The following is a 27,142-nucleotide window of genomic DNA, read 5'->3' on the forward strand; positions in this document are numbered from 1 at the left end:
CCACAGGGTGCCGGTAAAGCACCAGTGAAGTGTGTTTACCGCAGGCATAAAACAGAAGAAGATATACGTTCACGTCACCGTTGACCGCGAAGGAGAGAACTGTCGTTCATACTCGTGTGATATTTCATTTTCGTGCGGGTTTTATCATGGTTATTTTGAGAGTCCTTTGTAAATGAAATGTTATTTGTAAGTATTCTGAGATGAGTTGTGTTTGGACGGTTTTGGAGTGCTTATCAAGAAACATTTACTGTCAAACTGCGACAAGAGTGAACCTACGTTAGCTAACCGGTCATCTGTCAACGTTAGCAAACTAACCGGTCACCTGTCAACGATAGCTAGCGGCTCGTCCATCGTGTGACAACATTTACCCGTATTTGTAAATCATCTAACTATATTGACATTAAGGTAAGCGGACATATCCATGAACAGTATATAATATTAACTACTTTGGCAAACTGCTGGATGTATCCCAAAACAAAGTCACGTCTGGAAGTTTGACAGTTCATTTTTCGCGGGATCCCGCCCACTGTAAATTACAATTGGAGGTGAGGCTCCCAGCCTCCTTTGAACCGTGCACCGATTGGTTCAAGTTTGAAAAGGCTACTGAAGTGACATTTGACATTCTGCCTGCCTGTACAATTTACAAAGATTATTGTGTGTTCAGAGACCGGTGTGCACATGAGTAGCCCATTCTGGATGAGCGAACAAGCAACACTAGTACTAGCAAAGAGCAGTTATTTCTCCCGCTTTGTTGGGGAAGCCATTTTGGAATTCTGAATTTTTAATGACTAGGGATTATTTTTTTTTTGTACAGTTGATAGCTGACTCATTTACTCTTGTACCTACTGCAACGTGCCCACACTTTGAGGGATACTGTTTGTATTGGGAAGTTTGAGGCAGAACAGTGCACCTACGCCCACTGGCTGCTCTACACCGTGACTCACGAGTCTGTATGCGGCATGAAGTCAGCTAATTTTCGCTGCAGCTCTCCTGATCTTATTCTGTGGATTTACAAGTTGTATTTACAAAAGGCAAGTTAATGGTGTATTTGACTATACAAATGGAGAGTAGCTTGATAACTAGGCTGCTCTTTACTTCATACTCTGTCTGTAATTAGCCTGTTTGTGAATCTCACTGATACTTTCTTGTCTAAATTCAGTCTGAGTCCTTTTCTTTGTTTACACTACATGAGATGTGACAATGGAAGTTAGGCTAGTTACATAGGGTGACAGTTCAGAGTAGTTGTTTATTTCATTCATAGCCATACAGGTTAACAGTACCTACCTGGGCGGCAGGTAGCCTAGCGGTTAGAGCCAGTAACCGAAAGGTATTTGGTTCGAATACCCAAGCCGATAGGATGCCAAAAAATAAAGGAATTGATTTAACCCTAATTTGCTCCAAGGGGCGCCGAACTACTATGGCTGACCCTGTAAAACGACACATTAAACTGCATTATTCGGTGTATGTGACAATAAAACATTTTTTTTTAATGTTTGGGGCAGAGTTCTACAAATATTCTCATTGTTATTTTGTATGGAGAGATGTTTATGTACGTGTAAAGATGAGGATTGCTTATTACGTCTTTAAAATGGGTCTGTGTTCTTACCATGTATTTCTGGACAACTAATGGCCGCCGGATGTCTGTGGTTCCGAGTAGTACAGGTCCCACCCAGCCCTCTAATCACACTGTCTGGGTGTGACTTGAGTAAACTCCAAGGCTACTATTGCACAGCCATATACTTAATTGCCATTAGAAAATGGATCCTGTCATGATGCAGCAAAATATCTAGTTTCTGAGGTGAGTTATTAAGCAGAAATTGGTTTTGGGGTAAGCAGTTAATCCTAAAAAAAATATTTCTACTAATTTAACTGCTACCTTTGTTAGTTAGGAGCTCATAGTATTGTTTGAATTGATGGGGTGAATATGTACTACTGGGTTGTAAAAGTCTCATGGTTTGGCTCTTGCAGTCTCATTACTGAGAAATTGGAGGCTGGACAGGCATGGACCATTCAAAAGTGAACTCAGGCGCCCCACCCCCAGGGAACACTGGCTATACCTACTCTCACAGGTGAGTGTGCAAAGCCGCCAGTCTCAAGGCCCTGAAAGAGGGATGTCCTGAATGATTTCAATAACTTTCCATTTTAATGGAGGAGTTCCAAAACCTCTTCAATCGTGGCCCCCCTTCCAGCATTGGAACAGCTTGTGCCTGCATCACGTCTTTTTCTATAGCATTGTTCATGACAAACTGTTCACACCCCTCTTAATGGTTGAAAGAATTTCAGGTTAAAGCTTATTTCCTATAATTCTACACATTTTGTCATGGTGTGCTAAGAACATTTTTCAGTTTTAAAGCTATTTTTCTTGCAATTCAATACATTTTGCCATATCTAATGCGTATTCATGTGCTATTTAAGTGGCAACAATATCTATGGGTTAAACTTAAATAACAAAACGTTAGCTGATATGGGCTAGTTGATCCGGGCTAGTTGAGCCAAAGTTATAAATAGCTCTAAGGTATGCAATGACAAATTGATACACTACTCAATTTTGAAAAGTGCACCTTGTGCATTCTATTACAACTTTCAAGAGTATGATTATTTTTTTTTTATTATTATTTTTTTTAAAGCTGGACTGAGTATTTTATTTTTTTGGGGGGGGTCGAGCGGGTAGAGCCCCACAGTTTGGGAACCACTGGTTTAGTCGATGGTGAGCATAAATTGGCTTTTTTGTGTCAAATACCCTAGATGTGTTTGCTTTGATCAAGGGCTTGTTTCAACAAATCACACTGGTAGGACTTGCATTGCATATGTTTCTCAGATGTTAATTTTGATTTGAAATGTTATTTGAGTAACTGTAGCCCAAGTGGTTTTCCAGGATTGCTCTTTCTGGCAAAAATTTTAGCCTTCTAACAAAATAAATGTCACGATTTAGGGTAGTTGAATGATTTTATTCAGAGATTCCAGCTCTCATTCTGAGCTGTGTTTTATATAGTATTATGGAACCTCTCCACGTGTATTTGGCAATGTTCCCCGTTCTGAAAAAGAGAAGTGCAAAGCGGATATGTGTCACAGACCCACTGGTTTGTTCTTTGACTGGGTGTGTCTGTTATGTGTGACTCAGAGAGAGGGTGTAGATGTTGGAGCTGTTGCATGTGATGTGACAATATTAGCCATTTTATTTCACCATCTGCTCTTAGAACACACAAGCCTGATAGACAAGTGCTCCTATATATTTTATCTGTTCTTTGCAGTTGTGTTTGGTCTAGCTTCGCTAATAAAACGGAAAGGTTTTAATTTCACTTGCCTCTAAATGGTAGATTTACATACTACTAGGGCTGTCCCCAACTTTTGATTGGTCAATTTTAGAATCTCTTAATTTTTTATTAATTTTTTTTAAAGGTTTATATTGGCACATCCTATGTGTCTTGTTAAGGAGAAACATTCCCTCAACCCTCAAACCCTCTTTACCTGACACAGGTATGCATTGTATGCACGTGACCAAAGACCCATTCGCACGGGAGTAGTATTACTAGAGAATGTTGGTTATGTGATTTATTATTCCAGAAGAGGATTCGGACTGGATTCGTCTTTCTCAAACTGCCCCCTGTAGTTTACGTCTTTGTATTTTTTTGTAAATTGAAAGTTAGGAAGCCTGGAGGTTACTGATGCATTTGGCAATATTCCATTCATACGCCTAAACAAAATCATTCATTGTGAAAGTTGATGGGCTACATGTAGGCCGTTCATATAGTTTATATGCAGCACTTACTTACTTTTATAGAATCAGTTATTGTTTTCTTGCACAAACTGAGAGAAACACTTGTCAAATGCCAACATTTCTCTTAAAACACAGGGATGTCAATTCACACGGGACTAGTATTATCAGAGGACATTGGAGTTGGCCAAAAAACGAAGTTATTCTGCCTAGAATTGTTACATTCCTGCCATTTAAAAATGACTGACATGGCAGATTCGGACGGGACTAAAATTACAGATGTGGTGGTTTTGTGCACATAATTGCATTCCACATGAGAACTTATCCCGTCCGAGGCCTCCTGGGTGGCGCAGTGGTTAAGGGCGTTGTACTGCAGCGCCAGCTGTGCCTCCAGAGACTGGGTTCGCGCCCAGACTCTGCCTTAACCGGCCGCGACCGGGAGGATGCGCGCTGTGTTAAGAAGCAGTGCGGCTTGGTTGGGTTGTGTATCGGCGGACGCATGACTTTCAACCTTCGTTTCTCCCGAGCCCGTACGGGAGTTGTAGCGATGAGACAAGATAGTAGCTACTACCAATTGGATACCATGAAATTGGGGAGAAAAGGGGGGTTAAAAAAAACAACACATATCCCGTCCGAATAGGGCAAACTAGGGCTTGAACTATAGCCGTCTTTGCCGTTCTGCTGCCATAGTCAAGACTAAAAAATGCTGTCCCCGCAAAACTAGAATAGTCCCAGTAAGCAAAATGAGTTAAATACTTATTTCCCTGATGTTGCCAATATGTATTTTAGATATTGAAATCGGGCTCATTTTTTGGTTTAGAATGAAAGTAATTTTATAGATGTCTGTTCGGACCAACTCAAGGCTGTTCCAATTTATAAACATCAATATTTGGTCTAGTACATAGACAATGTATGTGGCAATCAAGGCCGGTCCGCAACTGCTTCAAAACAATAAGTCTGCATTGGTCCGTGCTTACTGAGGTGTTGCCTGAAATTTAATTTTCTGAATTCCTATCTATGTGGAAGGCCTACCGTTTGTAAAATGACTTCCAGACAGGTAAAAAAAATTAGACTTCCAAAAGACGTCGGCTTATGCTTACTAGGGCTACCATGTCAGCCTGAAAATGATTTTTATGAATTCCCATCCATTTGTAAAACAGGCCATTGCATTGGCTTTATTAGTCCTGATTCCTGTGACAAATCAATTTGGCTATTTATGCTCTGAATATCTGCTACCCAACTTTCAGGAGTTATCGCAAGCCTATTTGCAATGTGTTTACACAGCGGGAAATGCAAAAGTATTTTTATGTTATGTTGCTTAACATGACGGGTCATTTTTTGCTTGAGTGCCATTTTTAGGTTAGCTGATTTGAAATTGAGAAATGTGCGTGATGTAAAAAGTGTCCGTCTCGTTACATTGTGTTACATTTTATCTCCAGCCTGTAGGCTACAGAAAAGGCCACATACTCTTTCTACCATATTGTATATCTGCTACATGATTGATTTTTTTTATTTTTTTTTACTAAACATTGGAGCGCAGCAGAGATCTCTCTCTCACAGCGGCCTTCGAGAGGCACTCTGGAACTGGACAAGCAAAAAAATTTGCGCTATTGACGAAGTGGACACTGCTTATCCAAGGGTGGCATCTGCGCTCACCTAAAAAGCCCATGTGCCACTGGTTGAGAGATTGTTTTTGGGCAGAATTATGTGAGGTTTTATGTGTCGTTTTGAGGTGCGTCTCGTTCAGTTTAGTGCCGAAATATTTACAGGTTGCTCAGGAGGTAAAGGGAGAGTCAGATGTGTGGGACATCTGACTAGCTGTGGAAAATACTGGGGATCAAGAAAAAAAGAAGGTAAGTGCTGTGTGCATATTGTGTGTCAAACAGGTGCTGTATAGACTACAATATAATTTTTCTGACTGTTTGGAACAATTGTAAACGATACCAAATTAACTATAAGCATACCAGAGTAACTTAAAACTTTAAGCCTTTATTACAGCAAAGACTAAACGGTCACATTCATTCGTGAATCGAATTTCCGAAATGGAACGGTTTATTTGTTTAAGCTAATTATACAAGGCTTGCTTTATTGTATTTTAAAACAAAAATGGTTGATTGCATTTCAAATCATGAATGACTCATATGCTGTGATGACATCAACAAATTTATGATTGCTACAGTAGCCTATAGAAGTGTTTGAAATATAGGCCTAAGTAAGTTACAGTATTAAGGCTAAACTGGATGTGCTCTTAGGCCTACAGCTCGACTGTGGTTATACAAGGATGCTTTACTGCATTTGGGGAATATTCTGACCCTTTTTCCACATTTTGTTACATTACAGCCTTATTCTAAAATGGATAAAATTATTTCCCCCTCAATCTGCACACACTGCCCCATAATGACAAAGTGAAAGCATATTTTTTTTAATTTTTGGCAAATGTATTAAAGTAACAGAATTACCTTGTTTAGGATTCATACCCTTTGCTATGAGACTCGAAATTGAGCTCCGGTGCATCCTGTTTCCATTTCTCATCCTTGAGATGTTTCTACAATTTCATTGGATTTCACCGGTGGCAATTTTAAATTGATTTGGACATTATTTGAATAGACACCGGTCTATATGAGTTCCCACAGTTGACGGTACATGTCAGAGCAAAAACCAAGCCATGAGGTCGAAGGAATTGTCCGTAGAGCTCGGATCTGGGGAAGGGAACCAAAACATTTTTGCAACTTTGAAGGTCTCCAAGAACACTGGCCTCCATCCTTAAATGGCAGCAGTTTGGAACCACCAAGACTCTTCCTAAAGCTGCCCCCCTCAGCCAAACTGAGCAACCGGGGGAGAAAGGTCTTGGTCAGGGAGGGGACCAAGAACCCCATGGTCACTCTGATAGCGCTCCGGAGTTCCTCTGTGGAGATGGTTGTCCTTTTGGAAGGTTCTCCCATCTCTGCAGCAATCCACCAATCACGCCTTTATGGTAGAGTGGCCAGACTGTAGCCACTCATCAGTAAAAGGCACATGACAGCCCGTTTGGAGTTTGCCAAAAGGCACCTAAAGGTGTCTCAGACCATGAGAAACAAGATTCTCTGGTCTGATGAAATCAAGATTGAACTCTTTGGCCTGAATGCCAGGCATCACATCTGGTGGAAACTTGGCACCATTCCTACAGTGAAGCATGGTGGTGGCAGCATCATGCTGTGGGGATGTTTTTCAGGGGCAGGGACTGGGAGACTACTCAGGATCAAGGTAAAGATGAACAGCGCAAAGTACGAAGATCCTTGATGAAAACCTGCTCCAGAGCTCTCTGGAACTCTTACTTACCCCTTCCATCAGGACAACTACCAATACAATGCAGGCGTGGCTTCGGGAAAAGTTTCTGAATCTCCTTGACTGGCCCAGCGAGAGCCAGGACTTAAACCCGATTTGAACATCTCCAGAGATCTGAAAATAGCTGTGCAGTGACACACCCCCTTCCAACCTGACCGAGCTTGAGAAGATCTGCATAGAAGACTGGAAGAAACTCCCCAAATACAGGTGTGCCAAGCTTGTAGCGTCATACCCAGAAGACTCGAGGCTGCCAAAGGTGCTTCAACAAAGTACTGAGTGACGGACCCGGTCTTTCGAAGATAATTTGTAAAAATCCAAAACTTCAGAGTTCTTCATTGTAAAGGCTTTAAACACTGTTTTCCATGCTTGTTCAATAAACCATGAACAATTAATGAACATGCACCTGCGGATCGGTCCTTAAGACACTAACAGCTTACAGGTGGTAGGCAATTAAGGTCACAGTTATGAAAACTCAGGACACTTAAGGCCTTTCTACTGACTGAAAAACACCAAAAGAAAGATTACTAGGGTCCTGAGTTTTCATAACTGTGACCTTAATTGCCTACCATCTGTAAGCTGTTAGTGTCTTAAGGACCGATCCGCAGGTGCATGTTCATTAATTGTTTATGGTTTATCTCACTGCATTTATTCTGCGTGAACGTGCCTTAGACATGCTGCAAGGAGGCATGAGGACTGCGTATGTGGCCAGGGCAATAATTTGCAATGTCTGTACTGTGAGACTCCTAAGACAGCGCTACAGGGAGACAGGACGGAGAGCTAATCGTCCTCGCAGTGGCAGACCACGTGTAACAACACCTGCTCAGGATCGTTATATCCGAACATCACACCTGCTGGACAGGTACAGGATGGCAAAAACATTGTTACACCAGGAACACACACCTCCTCCAGTGCTCAGACTGTCCGCAATAGGCTGAGAGAGGCTGGACTGAGGGCTTGTAGACCTGTTGTCAGGCAGGTCCTCACCAGACATCACCGGCAACAATGTCGCCTATGGGCACAAACCCACCGTCGCTGGACCAGACAGGACTGGCAAAAAGTACCTTTCGGAGTTGTGGTTTTGTCTCACCGGGGGTGATGGTCTGATTTGCATTTGCCCCCCCCCCCCCCCCCACTTGCAAGTGCCTTGTTGGAAGAGGGGGTAACATCTCACCGCAAGAACTGGCAAATCTGGTGCGGTACTTAACGCAGCTGGTGGCCACATCAGATATTGATGATATCAATTTCTGTTAGTCACATGTCTGTGGAACTTGTTCAGTTTCTGTTGACTCTTATGTTCATACAAATATTTACACGTTTGCTGAAAATAAACAGGAATGACAGTGAGCACGTTTCTTTTTTTGCTGAGTTTGTCATTCTGTCCTTGAGCTGTTCTTGTCTATTGATGTTTTGTATTATGTTTTGTGTGGACCCCAGGAAGAGTAGCTGTTGCAAAAGCAGCAGCTAATGTGGATCCTACTTAAATTCTTCTTTTTTTTTTTTTTAAAGAAATTTACACATTAGCAAAAATTTCTGAACTACATTATTGGGAAATTATTTAATACATTTTAGAATAAGGCTGTAACGTAAGAAAATGTGTGGTCTGAATGAGAGCCAGTTTCATAGTGCTTGATGGTATTTGCGACTGCACTTGAAGACACATTCAAAGTTGTTGAAGTTTTCCAGATTGACTGGCCTTCATGTCTTAAAGTAATGATGGACTGTCATTTCTCTTATTATTTGAGATATTCTTGGACTTAGCCCTATTTGGTAAAATACCATCTTCTGTATACCACCCCTACCTTGTCACAACACTGATTGGCTCTAATGCCTTAGATTTATTTTCTTAACTTTTAACAAGGCACACCTGTTAATTGAAATGCAATCCAGTTGACTTCCTCATGAAGCTGCTTGAGAGAATGCCAAGTGTGCAAAGCAGTCAAGGCAAAGGGTGGCGGCTTTGAAGAATCTAAAATGTATTTTGATTTAACACTTCTTTTTGGGTACTATGTTTTTTCATAGTTTTGATTTCACTATTCTACAATGTTGAAAAATAGTTAAAAAAAATAAGGAAAAACCCTTAAATGAGTAGGTGTCAACTTTTGAGTGGAATTGTTTTTAAAACAATTGCTACTGCCCGACCTAAAGCAATCTCGGTCGACCAGTAGCTTATTGACCAGACAATCGACCAGTCGACTAAATGGGTCAGACCTACATACCACAGACAGTAGTTATAGGGGGTAATGCTGTTGTATGTCTGACCTAAAAGTCATAGTGAGAGGGAGTGCAATTGTGGGGAATATTTCAGTGACCAGGTTCGGTGATAATCTGCTGCTCCCTAGTCTGACAAATAGTAAGGAAATTATACTGTCTGTGTAGCAACAGGTTCTAGTGTCTTTTCCTTCTAGAGTACATTTTATTGTGGGATTGGCTGGTCAGTGTTTGGCTTGATTGATTAACCTGGCTGCACAACTCTTGAGCAAATAGTTAGTCTCCAGATGTGTACTTAGGCGTATAGCTTGTAAGTAGGCTTGCTTGACACAGCATAGATCTGCGTTTCTGTAAGAAAGTGATAAGCAAAGATCTCTGGCTGTTGCTATCTTATTGTGTTTGCTGATCCCTGCTCATGAAACATGATTGTTTGCACAGTCTTTAATCAGGATGGAGCTTGTCAGATCAAAATGTATTGGTCATGTGCTGAATACAACGGGTATATTATTTACAGGTTAATGCTTAGTTACGAGCCCATCCCCAACAATGCAGAGTTAAATAAAAAAGGAAATGGTAACACAATAAACATGAGGCAATATACAAGGAGTAGCAGTACCGAGTCAATGTGCAGGGGTACTGGGTAATACAGTATACACATTCAGTGCTGGAAAGGTACCCAATTCTCATACTAGAGTAAAAGTCAACATACCTTAATAGAAAATTACTTCAGTGAAAGTCACCCAGTAAAATACTACTTGAGTAGAAGTCTAAAACCATTTGTTTTTTTAAGAATGTACTATCAAAAGTAAATGTAATCGCTAATATATACTTCAGTACTAAAAGTACAAGTGTAAATCATTTAACTCCTTATTAAGCAAACCAGATGGCTTTTTATTTTTTTTAAATATATTTAATACAATTGTGGATAGCATGGGGCACATTTCAACATCTACAGACCAAGCATTTTGTGTTTAGTAAATCTGACAGATTAGAGGCAGTAGGGATGACCAGGGATCTTCTCTTGAGTGTGTGAATTGGACCATTTTCCTGTCCTGCTAAGCATTCAAAATGTAGCTTGTACCTTTGGGAGTCAGGGAAAATGCAAAGTATGTTTTTCATTAGGGATGTAATAAAGTTGTCAAATATAGGGTCGTAAAGTGCAGATACTACAACATTTTTGGGGGTACCTTGAAGTATTTTGCACCACGGTGTATCAGTGACTAGGCAATCAGGATATATTGTAAACAGAGTAGCAGTGTGTGTCAGTGTAGTATGTATGGGTAGAGGCTAGTGATTTGTAAGGGAGTCGGTGCAAAACAATGAAATTAATAAAAGGGGTCAATGTAAATGGTCTGAGTAGCCATTTGATTAACTGTTCAGCAGTCTTAAGGCTTGGGGGTAGAAGCTGTTCAGGTGCCTTTTGTTCCCAGACTTGGCGCTCCTGTACCGCTTGCTGTGCTGTAGTCAGACTGTTCGCTCTGCTTGGGTGGCTGGAGTGTTTGACAATTTGTGAGATGTTGTCGGTCAACAGGCAAAGATTTGACAGTCACAGATTTCCTGGAGTTGGCCTTAATGGACTATTGATTAACACTAAGATGGTGATAGACAATCAAGAATGGTATTGAGTTCTGTCTACATAGGAATTTCTCTTTCTGTTGCCATTGATTCTTTTTTAATTTTTAATTTGATTTATTTCACCTTTATTTAACCAGGTAGGCTAGCTGAGAACAAGTTCTCATTTGCAACTGCGACCTGACCAAGATAAAGCAAAGCAGTGTGATACAGACAACACAGTTACACATGGAGTAAACAATAAACAAGTCAATGACACCGTATTAAAAAAAGAAAGTCATGAGGAGGTAGGCAATAAATAGGCCATAGGAGCGAATAATTTCAATTTAGCAGATTAACACTGGAGTGATAAATGAGCAGATGATGTTGTGCAAGTAGAGATACTGGTGTACAAAAGAGCAGAAAAGTAAAATAAAAACAGTATGGGGATCAGATAGGTAGATTGGGTGGGCTATTTACAGATGGACTATGTACAGCTGCAGCGATCGGTTAGCTGCTCAGATAGCAGATGTTTAAAGTTGTTGAGAGAAATAAGTCTGACTTCAGCGATTTTTATTTATTTTTGCAATTCGTTCCAGTTACTGGCAGCAGAGAACTGGAAGGAAAGGTGGCCAAATGAGGTGTTGGCTTTGATCAGTGAGATATACCTGCTGGAACATGTGCTACGGGTGGGTGTTATCGTGAACTGAGATAAGGTGGAGCTTTACCTAGCATTGACTTATCACTGTATGTTTTGGAATGAAGTCGCATGTCGTGATAGTTTTGTCTGAACTGAAACAAACCAGTTAGTGTGCAGCAGCAGATTGGTAAGAACCGTGATAGACTCCTGTCTTGTCCTTTTGTGTGTTAGTGAGAGGAAGAGCGACTGCTGCACCCATTGGCCTGGTCTCACTGAAGCTGTCCTGGGCCTGGCTCCCCTTGCCCAGACCCCAGCCTGGGAATTTGGGTGGGATTGCCCGGGATCTCTGCTGAGGACACACCGCTGTCCCACGCAAGGGCCTAGAGCACACTGGCAGGAGGAGCAGCAGGCCAGGCAGAGGAAAGCACATAATTGGCTCTGCCAAGGCCCTGTGTAATCCTGGAGAGGCTTTATTTAGCTCAGGTGTTAGCAACTGGTGGTCCAAAACTGTCTCAAGTGTTTTTTTTTAATTAAATTGTTTTACATTGACTGCAAGGTTTTTTGCACAAAAATATGACATTGATTTAGTAAAATGTTTTGTTTTTGGTAAAAACATGGCAAATCACCAGGAATTCAGCTAAAAACGAGTTTCATTTAGGAAATCTGTTAGCCAAGTATTCCCACAAATAAAGACCCATACAGACAGGTAGTGGTTAAGAGCGTTGGGTTAGTAAACAAAAGGTCGCTGGTTCGAATCCACGAGACTAGGTGAAAAATCTGTGCCCTTGAGCAAGGCACTTAACCCTAATTGCTTCTGTAAGTCGCTGTGGGTAAGAGTCTGCTAAATGACTCAAATGTAAATATGTGATCGTGTCTCAATGTAATCAAGGTATAAATTGTTATTTTCTAAAATCATCTCTTTTTGGGCTTAGTTGTGGTCAATTTGCAGTGTACAATTTATAATTATGTTCCAGCCCCCGACTATCCGCTCTGCCAAATATCGGCCTGTAGCTAAATCTAGTTCCCTACCCCCGATTTTAGCGAGTGATGGAAGACTCAGTGGGAGAACCAGAGGGCAGGGTGAGTTTATTTTTATGTAGGAAAGAGCCCCGCTAGTCCTTTGTTTATGGATTACCAACATTAGTTTATAGAAAAGTTCAGGGACTCATGTCTCTTTTGTAGCAGGTCTCCCTTCTCTTCCTCCTTTTGTACAGTCAGTTGCACTTAAAAACTGACCTCCCATGTCAGTTTAAAATGCATAATGTAAGGATTGGTGTCATTGTTTCACGGAGGGGGGGGGGGGGGGGGGGGGTTGTTGAGTAGGTAAGTGGCTCGTCTGTCCCTGGCTACAGGAAGTGAAGTGTAGCCTAGGCTACATACAGTAAGTGAAGTAGTGTTAGGTTGCCTGAGCTCTCCTGGCTCGCAGGATAGTGTGTGGAGTGTCTGTGTGGGTGTTCATGATGTTTATCCGTGGGTTTATTTCCCTGGGATGAGCGACTGTGACGAGGGGTGGACTCTGGAGAGCTGGGGTTGGACAGACCTGTGTGTATCATCCTCATTTCTTTTTCATTACCTTCTTTGTGTGTGTGCACTTGGCTATGTTTAGATAGGAGTGACCCTGCTTGCTATGTGCTCACCTTGAAGGTTGTGTGTGTGTGTGTGTGTTTTCATAGGGATTAGGTTTCAGGCTGTAATAGCCTGTCATGCATTGTTTTGGAAAGTTGTTATACTGTGCTAGCTATTCCCGACTTGGACTTCAGTTAGCCTTATGATCTTATCTGTCGCAAGTACAGATTTTGAAACGGTTCCAAAGTCCAACAATGTGAGTGCCGGACAGAGTTGTTCCTTGAGAGGTGGCAGCAGTTTTTTTTTTTTTGCAAGGTTAAGTTGGGCATTGCCTAATAAATTAGACTGATGCCAACCTGGTTACAGTCTGAGATGATGCCGTTTTGTTTGGAACATATCATCTGAACAAGTGCTACAAGCCAGAATGTTGAATAAAATGTAATTGGGGGAAAAAAGTTGATGTTAATACTCGATACCAAGGCATATTATCCGAAGTCAGAGAATAGTACTTGACCCAGACACAGAATGGTACTTGATCCAGCTACTCCTCTGTTCAATCGTTGGGGCATCTTTTTAGTAAAATATTTTACGTGACAGCCATGTATGCATTAATAAACCAATTACACAATCAATTTGACTGTTTTACCAATGTCACTACTTCACATAATGGCATTCATTTATTGGAATGGTACATCTCCATTTGATAAACTGGGCATATCAGGATGTAGCCTCGGTCTATTCACAATACAGGTGACTTCATATTCAGTAGGAGTGTTTGCATGCGTTGACTTATTGAGCTTGTTTTGGCTGACGTCCTCTGTAGCCCCATGAATCTGCTTCACTTCCATGTGGGACTTATTTTATTGTACTGAACAACATTTGCATAGAAGTAGCTTATTTTATAAAAGTGTGCAGAATCTCTTAACCTGTAATGCTTTCATTCACAAGCGAAGAGGGGTGCAGCCTGTTGGAGCCCTTTGGGGGAGAGGGAAAGGAGTGAGGGAGAGATTTTAAGCAAATTCATGTTTTTGGTGGCAATCAGCATATTTTGCGTTTCACAAAGGTACTAGGGTAGTGAATTGATGCAATTAACTTCATGATGCTAGCAAGGAAAGTTAGCCTAGCTGGAAGCTACCGGTATCGTCTTGCATTGTAAAGTGTTCTAGCCTGTATGAACATTCGTTGTTTTGCTCAGTTTCAAAAATGTTACGTGTAGTGTCTCAAATATTCATGTGTGTTAAGTTCTGTGCAGCATGAGGGAGCTAACATGATGCCGCCCAGACTCCGATTGCATGCTTGCATTGAGTGGAGCAGGCACGGTGCGTTCCGTGGGGGACATTGGCTGCGACACACAATTTACAGAAGTACTGAAAGTAACAAATTCGAGTACCAAACTGTTTTTCCATGTTCTAGTGTACAGGAATTTTGGCATACTGTTCGACACTGGACAGGGGAATACAATGGCAGCCTCAGTTTAATCATTGTGCTGACAGTACAATGTTTTCTGCCATTGGGGACCAATTGCACCTTCCCTGTTTTTGTATATTAACTGTGAAGGAAGTTGGATCATAGGCTCTACTTTAATATTTATGTGTGATGTATAGGCTACATAATATGGTAGTACATTTGAAGAAGTGCCCTTTTCAAGACACCAAGGACAATGAAAACCGAAGGGCATTGCCAATCGATTGAATCACTGATTAGAGACTGCAACTTTTTTTATTCTAATCTAATGCATTCCTCCCATCTTCTCTTCCTTGTGTTGCTCAGCTCCAGCTACTCTACAACAGCCCTGGACTTTGAGAAGGAGCACAGGATCACGCCCGTCTTAGAGTCTCCCAGGATGTCTCGGCGGAGCCTGCGTCTGCACTCCACCACTGGTCTCTATGGCGACGACAGCTTGGACTCTTCTCTCAACCACATGTACCACAGCGCCTCCTTCAGTGCAGGAGGAGCCAGTCGCAGAGATTCCAAGTAAGCGATGTTGTAGGTCGCCCTGTGGTTCCTTCAATTGATTTGGGCCCAGAAAATGTTACATCCAGGGTTTTCTATGTCTAATCTGACTGTCTGTTCTCTCCCAGGGTGTTGAAGAGCAGGAGGTCTCAGCAGCACTCTGTCTCCTGCTCCCAGTCTCTGCTCCTCACCACACCCCTTAAGAGCCAGCATGGCTCCCAGCAGCACAACAGCAGCCTGCACAGCGTGGCCGCCAGCGACGCCTCCCTGCTCTCCTCCATGCTGGACAAATCGTGTATCCAGGAGCGCACGCTGGTCGAAGGATTCTGGGGCTTGGATGAAGACTCTGAACTCAAAGGTAATTTTTAAAAGGAACTTATCAATAAGTTACTTGTACTGTCTGCAACATCAGCCTGTGTCTTGAATGGATTCCTTTACAATGGGCTTTTAAAAAAAAAAAAAAAAATTATGATCAAATCTGTGTTTCTTAGAGCGGACCATGACAGACAGTATGTGTGAGGCCAACGGAGACATTAACTCGGCACAGACCCAGACCTCCATGGTCAACGGAAGCTTCTGTAAGGACCGCACGATCCACCTGGACAGAAATGACGCGCTCACCGCCTACTCCAAGCACTCCTCAACTGCAGCCCGCTCTGCCACCAACAAGCAGGCCCTGACAGCCCCCGCCGCCTCACCTCCCTCCACCATCTACGCCAGGGACAAAAGCCGCAAGCACAGGACGGGTGAGCGAGGCAGCCACAGATGTACTATAACGTGTATGTCCTTAAAACGTGCGTTGTACCTGGGAGTGTGAGTTTTGCCTTCCCATTTTCGTTTTGAAGGAATATCATACAGTGTAGATGTGTGAGTTTTGGCATTTCTTAACATTTTGACATGTTGTGATTATGTAAAGTGCATTTTCAACTAAGTTGACTTGATTTGATTCAGGTGTGCTGGTGTCCTTCTCGGACACCTGTGTGCGCGTGAGCAGGAGGGCAGCAGCCTCTGTGGCGTCCGTCTTCTCACTGCTCTTACAGAGTGTGCTGCTGAGGTCACGTAAAGAGGGCACAGGTATCAGGCTCTGCGCCGGGCTCTGCCTCTTGATGTCTTTACAGCGCCAACATTTCCTCTCTCTATTCCTCACACATCTGCCTGGCAGCTTCCCACTTTTTTTGTGTTATGAATGATGACTATATCAGATAATTCACTGTTTATAGATGGGGGGGGGGGGGGGGGCTCAACTTTTTCCTGCACTCTGTAACAGTGGCTTGTGCAGGCTGCCAATAAATCTGATAAAGCATGTTGCTGAAGCTTAACATAATCATGTCATCTGGGTCGTTCCTTTTAAAAAAATATATATAAAAAAAATACGCTCTTTCTCTTTAGGTGTCCTGTGGTCAGCTTTAGACACCTGTCTGAACCATAGCAGGAGGGCAGCTGCCTTCACTGTGTGTGTAGTGACTCTGCTCATACAGGCTGCTGTGCTGAAGATGGGCAGTGTGGGCAGAAAAGTGGTTAATGGAGGTATTCCACTGCTTTTTTTTTTAGAGGCTAACACATTTCTTTTGGCATCTGGGCTTCCACAAGGCGGGTGTTGTGTGTGATTTGCGTGGGTCAATACTTGACACTTGATTTCAGGAATCTTGTTGCTTGCAGTGCACCAATTCTTAATTTCACTCTTGCTTTGACTCTGTTTTTGAATAGATAATGGTGAATGAGTCTTTTCCTGCTGCACTGTACTGAACCTGCACTGACTCTGGAGGTTGCAGATGCTGTGTGAATGATCATGGTGGCTTTCACTGATTAACCTGAACTCACACTCCTTGTCACCTACTTCTGACTCTTCTCCCTCTTTCTTTTTTTCTTTCTCTTTTTCTAGGGGGAGAGAGGCTGACACTACCACAGTTTATCCTGCCTACACCTTTCACTCCTTTTTACATCACACTACCTTTTTATATTCTGGTGTTTTCACTTTGACCACACAGATTTCACCCTCTGTTTCTCTTCCAAACAAATGGGCTGCTTTAGCTGTTGCCCTGGTGACATGCAAATGCTCTCGACTCACTATGTTCCTCAGCTCCGGTGAAGGGAAAGAGGGATGTTTTTGAAGTTTGTCTATTTAGTTTTATTTGATTTCTTTCTTATTGGTTGTAGCTCACGCCAGCTACTGCGGAAGCATGAATGTAAATGAGTTGGGGACTGAGGGGAAACGCATGAATCTGAATGGTGCTCTTTGTAAGTGTAACTGACTTTGACATTTTTGTTGACTTTGACATGTACTACTATATATGTATGTGTATTTTTTTTTTTTAAAGGTGATTGGTGTAGTTAGTGAGTAGCCTACATCTTGTGCTGTAGCTGAGTGCTTCTGTCACTGGGCAACCCAGAGATGTAAAGAGCTTCCTCTTAGCCTTTCACTCACTCTTTGTGGCTACACACATCTGCCATTTACTTGTGTTAGGTTTCTTTGTTAGCAGAAATGTCAGCCCTTCTGATGTTTTTATAATTTTCTTAAGTCTCTCAACAATGTCATCCTTTTGCTGCTCATCCACACTGCTTACGATAACAGGTGACGACTGTAAAGGGAAGCAGCGCGTGGAGACGCGCATTGTCCAATCCTCATCACGGGTCTGCCGGTCACACCATGTGTTGGGGGAACTGTGGCTTGCCACTGCTTACTCAGGTTACCTATTAAGCGATCAAACTCTGGCCTATCCTCACACTTGAAATGAATGAATCCAGTTCAACCTTTTTAGTCCCTTGTTTTTTGTTACTTGGTTGGTCCCCAGGCTCCAGTGTGTTGTGGGCGGGGCAGAAGGCAGGCTCAGCTGTGCGGTCCGTGATGAGGAGGATGCTGTCTGTTCTCTGGTTGGCAGCCGTGTCCCCAGGTCACCATTTTACCATGTTTCAAATAACTCCACACTCTTACCGTGTTTAACCAGCCTCTCAACCTCCGGATAAACCTCTGCTTGGCCTGCATGTTTCCTCCTAGTTCTAGTCTCCCCATGGCTAGCTTGTGTGTCTTTCTACCTTTAAAACCTATTAGAATGGTGGCTTGGAGTGCAATCTAACGTTGCGGTTTAACAGGTGCTGCAGGCTCTTACAAAATACTGGGACTCATTCTTACCTGTTCCATTTCATTTTCGTTTCATCATTCGAATTTGCTGTGTTAGGCTAGGAAACTACAACGGCTGTCTGCAGAAGTGTTTCCCCATCTGTCTGCTGCTTCTGTCCCTCTGGGCGGGAATTTCGATTTTAAAATCTGTTCCAAGAATGGGAGCAATTTGTCAACAGGAGTGTGATGGAGTACTGCGGTTAAACGAAAGATGGGCTCTCCCTAAAAAAAAATATATATAAAAATAAATAAAAATCTCTGCTGCACTCTGCATCTACGCTGACAGAGAAGAACACTGTTGCTCTATCGCCCCTGTCTGTAACTAACTCCGTAACTTGCACTTACCTCATCTGGTGAATGTACTTAATTACCTAATCTTTAGTGCTGTGTGGAAGTGCCTCTACCCCTCCCACCTCCTGAAGAACTTCCACTAATCTGCTCTCCATGGCTTTCTTTTATTGTGTGTTCAGGGAAGTCAGCGACCGGGGCTTTCTGGTGGCTGGGGACTGGATGGTATCATCTGGCCACCGTCATGTCGCTCCTCAACATCTTTGTCTTGACACGGTGAGTCTCTTGGGGCTGCTGGAGTAACACCCGAGGCTTGTGGATGGGATACATGTGATCACACTAACAAGGGTGTTCCTGTTTTTCATAGGTGCCTTCCCAAGCTCCTCAAACTCCTGCTGATTCTGCTCCCATTCCTCCTTGTCCTCCTGGGTGAGTAGTACCGCTCTTGCTGTCCACCCCGAAGCCCTGCTGCTGGTTATCCATATTCCGTAGTACTGTGCAGTCACTTATTCTGACATACAGTGCCTTGCAAAAGTATTCGGCCCCCTTGAACTTTGCGACCTTTTGCCTCATTTCAGGCTTCAAACATAAAGATATAAAACTGTATTTTTTTTATGAAGAATCAACAAGTGGGACACAATCATGAAGTGGAATGACATTTCTTGGATATTTCAAACTTTTTTAACAAATCAAAAACTGTAAAATTGGGCGTGCAAAATTATTCAGCCCCTTTTACTTTCAGTGCAGCAAACTCTCTCCAGAAGTTCAGTGAGGATCTCTGAATGATCCAATGTTGACCTAAATGACCAATGATGATAAATACAATCCACCTGTGTGTAATCAAGTCTCCGTATAAATGCACCTGCACTGTGATAGTCTCAGAGGTCCGTTAAAAGCGCAGAGAGCATCATGAAGAACAAGGAACACACCAGGCAGGTCCGAGATACTGTTGTGAAGAAGTTTAAAGCCGTATTTGGATACAAAAAGATTTCCCAAGCTTTAAACATCCCAAGGAGCACTGTGCAAGCGATAATATTGAAATGAAAGGAGTATCAGACCACTGCAAATCTACCAAGACCTGGCCGTCCCTCTAGACTTTCAGCTCATACAAGGAGAAGACTGATCAGAGATGCAGCCAAGACGCCCATGATCTCTCTGGATGAACTGCAGAGATCTACAGCTGAGGTGGGAGACTCTGTCCATAGGACAACAATCAGTCTTATATTGCACAAATCTGGCCTTTATGGAAGAGTGGCAAGAAAGCCATTTCTTAAAAATATCCATAAAAAGTGTTGTTTAAAGTTTGCCACAAGCCACCTGCGAGACACACCAAACATGTGGAAGAAGGTGCTCTGGTCAGATGAAACCAAAATTGAACTTTTTGGCAACAATGCAAAATGTTATGTTTGGCGTAAAAGCAACACAGCTCATCACCCTGAACACACCATCCCCACTGTCAAACATGGTGGTGGCAGCATCATGGTTTGGCCTGCTTTTCTTCAGCAGGGACAGGGAAGATGGTTAAAATTGATGGGAAGATGGATGGAGCCAAATACAGGACCATTCTGGAAAAGAACCTGATGGAGTCTGCAAAAGACCTGACACTGGGGTGGAGATTTGTCTTCCAACAAGACAATGATCCAAAACATAAAGCGAAATCTACAATGGAATGGTTCAAAAATAAACATATCCAGGTGTTAGAATGGCCAAGTCAAAGTCCAGACCTGAATCCAATCGAGAATCTGTGGAAAGAACTGAAAACTGCTGTTCACAAATGCTCTCCATCCAACCTCACTGAGCTCGAGCTGTTTTGCAAGGAGGAATGGGAAACAATTTCAGTCTCTCGATGTGCAAAACTGATAGAGACATACCCCAAGCGACTTACAGCTGTAATCGCAGCAAAAGGTGGCGCTACAAAGTATTAACTTAAGGGGGCTGAATAATTTTGCACGCCCAATTTTTCAGTTTTTGATTTATTAAAGTTTGAAATGTCCAATAAATGTCGTTCCACTTCATGATTGTGTCCCACTTGTTGTTGATTCTTCACAAAAAAATAGTTTTATATCTTTGTTTGAAGCCTGAAATGTGGCAAAAGGTCGCAAATTTCAAGGGGGCCGAATACTTTCGCAAGGCACTGTATTTCAACCGCATTCCACTGCAGACACCTTTTCTGTCTCATTTATCATCCTCTGGGTTCTCCCAGCTCTGTGGCACTGGGGTCTGTCCAGCCTGCTGTCTGTGTTGCCTGCCATTAACATCACTGAGTGGAGGACGGCCTACTCCTTCAGTCAGACCCCTCTGGAACCAACCAAAGACAGCCAGCCCATCATGGCTCAACCACCACCAACTGTCTCACAGGTTGAAGTGATATTGATGCTCGTATTCATTCACCATTTATGATTGTCATCTTGCGTAAGACCATCTAATTCTATGGATGAGGCTAGTTGCACAGTTAGCTGACCTCTATCTTCCCATGTATGAGAGCAGCCAGGCAGTGTGCTGGTGTCTGTGGACTCTGAGCGCCTAGCCCGGTTGGAGGAGAGGCTGGCCCAACTGTGGGAGAAGGTGGAGCGAGGGGGCCGAAGGCAGGAAAACCAGCACAGGGAGGTGCTGAGTCTCTACCAGTCTGTACGAGAGCAGCTGGACACCCAGACGGACAAGGACAGCATGGGGCTGTGGGTGTCTGGCCTGCTGGAGGAGAGACTCCTTCTGCTGAAGAGAGGGATGGAGAAGGATGCAGCACTGCGGAGAGAACTGGTGAGATTATCCTGGTTGGATTGTTAGGGATTCATTTTATCCAGAATATTAATTTAGCTTGTAATGAAAAGTAAACCAGTATACAATTCGGTACGCTTACTTGGTTAGCTTTTTTACTTTTTTTTAGCCTCTGTATGCTCATTCAGCTACTCTTCCTGTGTTGTTCAGAGTCAGGAGATTGGAGAGCAGTATGTGGTGCAGCAGCAGGGCCAAGAGTCTCGTCTGGCTCAGCTAGAGGTGCTGCTGCAGACACTGACTGCCAAGACAGAGGTATAGACTCAGAGCCTATACTCAATTCTATGCACTTACTTTACTGTAGAAGCTCTATTAAAAAGTATTTGTCATATATCCATGTTATGTTGATTTTACGTCTTCAGGAGGTGCAGAGGAGGCAAGCAGACACTTCCAGTGCTACACCTGCACTGCCACCAGTTCCTGTGCAAGCCAAGTGAGTTCAGCACTTAACCATTTTGGATTGTAATAATTCATTAAAATCATGAGTGGTGTTGAATATTCCTCCTCGTGACAATGTGTGCTCTTTCAGTGTGGGTGTGGACAGCGAGTCTCGTGATGCCTTGCTGGCGGAGGTGCAACTTCTAGAGGCAACGCTGGGGGGCATTAGGCAGGACCTGCAGGGGGTGATGGGATGCCAGGGCATGTGTGACCGCCTGGACACACTCCATGAAACGGTGAGTAGCTTGCTCTGTACTGTGCATGCATTGTACCAGGGCTTGACATTACCATTTTTATTTTTAACACGTCCAAAAGCTCAAGTCACTTGGTTTGTAACACCATAGGCCTAAAAGGTGACTGAGAATTGGGTTGTAATGATATAAGGAACCACTTGACAAAATAACCTTATTATCACTGGTATTGACAATGGAAGGCTGCTGGTCTCTTATCCAATGTGGTATATCTCCTGCTGTTGTGGCCTTGAGCAAGGCAGTTAACTCGCCACAAATTAAAACACTGCACTGACAGGCTACTGTATAAAACACGTGGGCCGTCAACCTTCCATCTGGAGAGCTACTGGGTGTGCAGGCTTTTGATCCATCCCTGCTCAAACATACCAGTCAGTTTATCAAGGTCCTGTTTAAAAATAAAAATACATGTTTTTAACAATGTGTTGGGTTCGAGCAGGGCTGGCGCAAAAGTCTGCACACCCAGTAGCTCTCCTGGACGAGGGTTGGCCACTCTGCAACATTACAATTACAACCAAATACTTGTGAAATAATTCCCTCATTCAATGACCCAGGGATCAAATGGCTACGGTGTGGGAGGTAGCTAACTGTACTGAACAAAAATATGAAAGCAACACGTTTTTTAAATTCCGTTCATATAAGGAAATCAATCAATTTTCTATGGATTTCACCTGACTGGGCAGGGGTGCAGCCATGGGTGTGCCTGGAAGGGCATAGGCCCACCCACTCGGAGCCAGGCCCAGCCAATCAGAATGAGTTTTATTACAGACAGAAATAGTTTCATCAGCTGTCCAGGTGGCTGGTCTCAGATCTTGCAGGTGAAGAAGCCAGATGTGTAGGTCCTGTGCTGGCGTGGTTACATGTGGTCTGCGGTTCAACAAATTTCATTTGTCACATGTGCCGACTACCACGTGTAGACCTTACAGTGAAATGTTTACTTACAAGCCCTTATCCAACAATGCAGTTTTAAGAAAATAGAGTTATGAAAATATTTATAAAATAAACTAAAGTAAAACTTTACTTTAAAAAAAGTTTTCAAGTAACACAATAATGAGGCAATACAGGGGTTACCGGTACTGAGTCAATGTGCAGGGGTGTACAGGTTAGTTGTGGTAACTTGTATATGTATGTAGGGATAAAGTGACTATGCGTAGATAATAAACAATGAGTAGCAGCAGTGTAAATGACTCTTTGTATGTAGCGCCTTGTGGTCGGATGCCGAGCAGTTGCCATACCAGACGGTGATGCAACCGGTCAGAATGCTGTAGAACTTTGAGGATCTGGGGACCCATGCCAAATCTTTTCAGTCTCTTGCCCTCTTCATGACTTTCTTGGTGTGTTTAGACCATGATCGTTTGTTGGTTATGTGGACACCAAGGAACGTGAAGCTCCTGTTGTGAGGCCGGTTGGGTGTAATAACTGCACATTTTAGAGTGGCCTTTTATTGTCCCCAGCACACTGCACCTGTGTAATGATCATGCTGTTTAATCAGCTTCTTGATATGCCACACCTATTAGGTGGATGGATTGTCTTGGCAATCACTAACAGGGATGTAAACAAATTTGTGTATAAAATTTGAGAGAAATAGGACCGTGAGCAAAACTTTGCATCCGGTTTTGTACAAATCATTTGTTTTTTTGACATGTACATTTGGACAATTTAAATCCTATAATCTGCTTGTCCAACAATTTATTTTAAAAATGTACTTGCTGACGAGAGTTTAATGTCGAGCCCTGTGTACCTTTCCAGATGGCCTCTCCCATTCCTTTGATTAGCTGGTCCTGTACAGACACTCAATATTATTTAGTACTGAGATGATTTTGCTGGAGTTCTTTATATAAATCCTCTCAGACCTCTGTCTGATGGTGTCTGTCTCACTGTGTGGTCGTGGCAGGTGTCTGAGCAAGTGTCTGCCCAGGTGAGGACGGAACTGCGGGCCCTGTTCTCTCGCAGCGAGCAGGTCGGAGATTCCCAAACCGGAGAAAAGGAGCTCCCAGAGTCCCTGCTGCAGTGGCTCTCTGAGCGCTATGTAAGCGGGGCTGATGTGCACGCCTCTCTGACCTCCCTGGAGCTCAGCATCCTGCAGAACGTGACCCTGCAGCTGGAGAAGAGCAGGGCCAGGCAGGAGACCCACAGCACTGAGACTGTCACTCAGACTGTGATGCACACTGTTGGAGCCGCAGGGGCCGGGATGTCTGAGGAGGTAGGAGGTTTGGTTTGGGGAATTTTGTAGTTTTTATTGGTCTTTTTTTTTTATTAAGAAATCACTGAAGCATTTCCCGGTTGCTAAAATTGGAATAGTTTGCCTAATTTCAGTTTGACTAAATTAATTAGTATAGTGTAGAGAAGTGTTTGCCAACTAGCGGACCACGGGTGGCCGTTTTTATCTGGCCAACCTAAGTATTCCCATGCATTATAGAGTGCAACGTGATCATATACATATGTAAGCAAGGTTTGAAATGCTTATGTTTTAGTCAAATATATATATTTTTAAATGTGGGCTTCTTGCGGTCAATTTGCAGTCTAGAAATGATTTGTAATTGTTCTGGCCCCCCGGACCATCCGCTTGAGAAAATAATCGACCCGTGGCTGAATTTAGTTGATGATCCCTGGTGTACAGAAGCCTTGTACCATTTAAACTGCTGTGAAATATATTTTCTATAAACAAAAAGGTTATATTTTCAGCTGTTTTAAAGCTGGTGTACAAAACTGGAAGTAAAAGACGCAAAAACTAAACTTAAGTTTAAATGGCGCACATAGAACCGATCTACTGCTCTAACTCTTGTTTCAGTGAATTTGGTTGGGTCACCCAAAAAGTTAAGATTGAGTGTTTTGGATTTGAAAATTATTTCATGCAATGTGATCGTCTGCACTATTCCATTTCCTCACCCAACCACTATTTTCCTTTCTTCCTCCTCCAGCATGTACAGCTGATAGTGAAGAATGCTCTGAAACTATACTCCCAGGATCGGACCGGCCTGGTAGACTATGCTCTGGAGTCTGGCGGTAAAGTTTCACAGTTGTTGTGATGGGGCGTGGCGACTAGGCTTTAAAAAATAAATACAAATAATGAATCATCTACTGCCTATTATTTGAATTATCTGTTTGTACTTTGTACAGTAGTTCCTGGTATGACTCGCTTTAACATTGCCCTCGGTGTAAAATGGGTGTGGTTGACATTGTACAGTCATGAAAGTGACATGAGCTATCAATGGCTCTGTGTGTTTTTTCTGTGTCTACAGGCGGCAGCATCCTAAGCACTCGCTGCTCTGAGACGTACGAGACAAAGACTGCACTGATGAGTCTGTTTGGCCTCCCACTCTGGTACTTCTCCCAGTCTCCTCGTGTGGCCATACAGGTTCGAATCAAGTCATCGCACCACATGAGACGAATCTGAGTTTTATGATCTCTTCGTGATTTACTAGATTCATTACATTGGGTTTCCGTTCCTGATACTGCCTTGCCGACACATGGAAGACCTTTTCAAAAGTAGTCCATCCATAACCTGGTTTAATCTTGAGCTCTCTCTTACACTGCAGCCTGACGTCCATCCAGGGAACTGCTGGGCGTTTCAGGGTTCTCATGGTTACCTGGTGATTCGTCTCTCCATGAGGATCATGCCCTCTGCCTTCTCATTGGAGCACATCCCCAAATCCCTTTCGCCAACAGGCACCATCAGCAGTGCCCCGCGCCAGTTTACCGTCTATGTAAGCCATGCAAACCTCAACTACCCTGCTTACCCAATTAACATTAATGTCGGCTATTACTGGCTCAGCCATTCAGAAGCAAACCTAGTAGACACTCAAGTCAGTCACACACACATTTACTGTGAGTGTGCTCTGGTGAGGCACTACTGATTGACACATTTTATTGCTGTGGGTCTCTGCTGTTTTCTAACTGTGTACTCTTGTTTCCAGGGTCTGGATGATGAGTACCAGGAGGAGGGTAAGTTACTGGGCAGCTACACCTACCAGGATGATGAAGATGCGCTTCAGACTTATCCTGTCACCGTAAGTACACTTCAACACTACCTCAAGGGGCTTGATTGGCCAGTGGAAGATGTTATGTTAGTAGTCCACATGGCATTTATCTCTAGTACGATTAGAGATGGTGACTTGGAAAGTTTTAGGTCTTGATACTTCTTACATGGCTTGAGTCTAAATTGAGTGTCTTCTGCTATCTATCCACAGGAGGAGAATGATAAAGCCTATCAGATCATTGAGGTTCGAGTGCTGTCCAACTGGGGTCACCCGGAGTACACCTGCCTGTACCGCATCAGAGTGCACGGTCAGCCCAGTGTCAACTGATGGCACAGATCAGACCACCCTGTCTACATTTTAATGTTCTGCAGATGACTGGAGACAATTATGCGCACACGTAAATATGCTTGATCCACAAACTTTATCTGTGCACTAACTCATCCCACCAGGACAGAGGCTCTAACAGTGACCACAGGTCTGAATCTGAAGCATGGCCACTGGTGCCTGACTTTTGAAGGACTATCACCCAACCACTAATAATTTATTACATTTGTAAAACGGCTTTCATTTGACAGAATAATCTCAAAGTAACATTGGGCTCCTAAATAGGGGAGGAAAATATGGATGCGATTCTGTGCTTTATTACTTCAGACAAGATTTTATTGGTTAAGGAATGTTTCAAGTACATTTACTCAGTCTATTTATACATGCGCTATATGTGTTGACAACTGAATTCATGTGTGTTGAGCCCTTGTCGCTCATGTTGAAACCAGGGCCCATATCCACAAAGCATATCAGAGTAGGAGTACTGATCTAAGATCAGTTTGTCCTTTTGGATGATAATGAATAAGATCATAGATCAACTCCTCTAAAATGCTTTGTGGATATGGGCCCAGGTTCTTACGAACAACGGAAGAATGTAAACTTGTACATTTTGTCAATAGTTTGTCATTTTTAAGTCTACTAATATCAGTGTTGCTTTGAAATATGTATATGCTGCAATTATAAAATGTTATTAATTTGTTTGCATTTTTTAAAGGGAATTTACCGCTCAAGTAAGTTAAGGATATCTTGCACTGGTCCTTTCAGCCACAGAAGTCAGGCTTTAGCCCTTTATTGAGTATCTTCAAGTGCCCAGTTGTAAATCTCATTGTTTGTCCCGAGTTACTGAAATGCCAATCTGTGTAATATATTTTTGTAAAGGCTTTTTGGACTATTTGTAAATGGTCTTGGGACTATACAGGTTTATTTTGTTTTATAATTTTATTTTTGTCTTTTGTACATAATTGTAATGTGTAAAATGTTCAAATAAAAACCTTGATTTTGATTTATGTAGCAGTC

The 27,142-nt window shown here is 42.8% G+C and overlaps 1 protein-coding gene across 11 annotated transcripts; it reads left to right on the forward strand.

Moving 5' to 3' along the window:
• The first annotated feature begins 23 nt into the window (after positions 1 to 23).
• On the forward strand, positions 24 to 27,132 carry LOC110499024 (SUN domain-containing protein 1). 11 transcript variants are annotated; one of them, XM_021575839.2, is made up of 23 exons: positions 81 to 405; positions 1,969 to 2,069; positions 14,775 to 14,978; positions 15,086 to 15,315; positions 15,449 to 15,703; positions 15,909 to 16,031; positions 16,347 to 16,484; positions 17,115 to 17,195; positions 17,530 to 17,643; positions 17,750 to 17,848; positions 18,546 to 18,639; positions 18,731 to 18,792; positions 20,567 to 20,721; positions 20,851 to 21,120; positions 21,289 to 21,390; positions 21,498 to 21,568; positions 21,665 to 21,809; positions 23,716 to 24,024; positions 24,743 to 24,827; positions 25,064 to 25,179; positions 25,361 to 25,528; positions 25,739 to 25,831; positions 26,012 to 27,132. In XM_021575839.2, exons 2-23 carry the CDS (start codon positions 2,002 to 2,004, stop codon positions 26,126 to 26,128), a joined length of 3,099 nt encoding a protein of 1,032 aa, XP_021431514.2. In that variant the 5' UTR covers positions 81 to 405; positions 1,969 to 2,001; the 3' UTR covers positions 26,129 to 27,132. The 11 variants fall into 11 exon arrangements, with proteins under 11 accessions (XP_021431517.2, XP_021431522.2, XP_021431514.2 ...); XM_021575840.2 differs by having other exon boundaries at positions 21,671 to 21,809; positions 26,012 to 26,406; XM_021575837.2 differs by lacking the exon at positions 81 to 405 and adding an exon at positions 634 to 1,031 and having other exon boundaries at positions 26,012 to 26,406.
• Positions 27,133 to 27,142: the final 10 nt, after the last annotated feature.

Source organism: Oncorhynchus mykiss, chromosome 20 (assembly GCF_013265735.2).
Source record: "Oncorhynchus mykiss isolate Arlee chromosome 20, USDA_OmykA_1.1, whole genome shotgun sequence".
Lineage (NCBI taxonomy): Eukaryota > Metazoa > Chordata > Actinopteri > Salmoniformes > Salmonidae > Oncorhynchus > Oncorhynchus mykiss.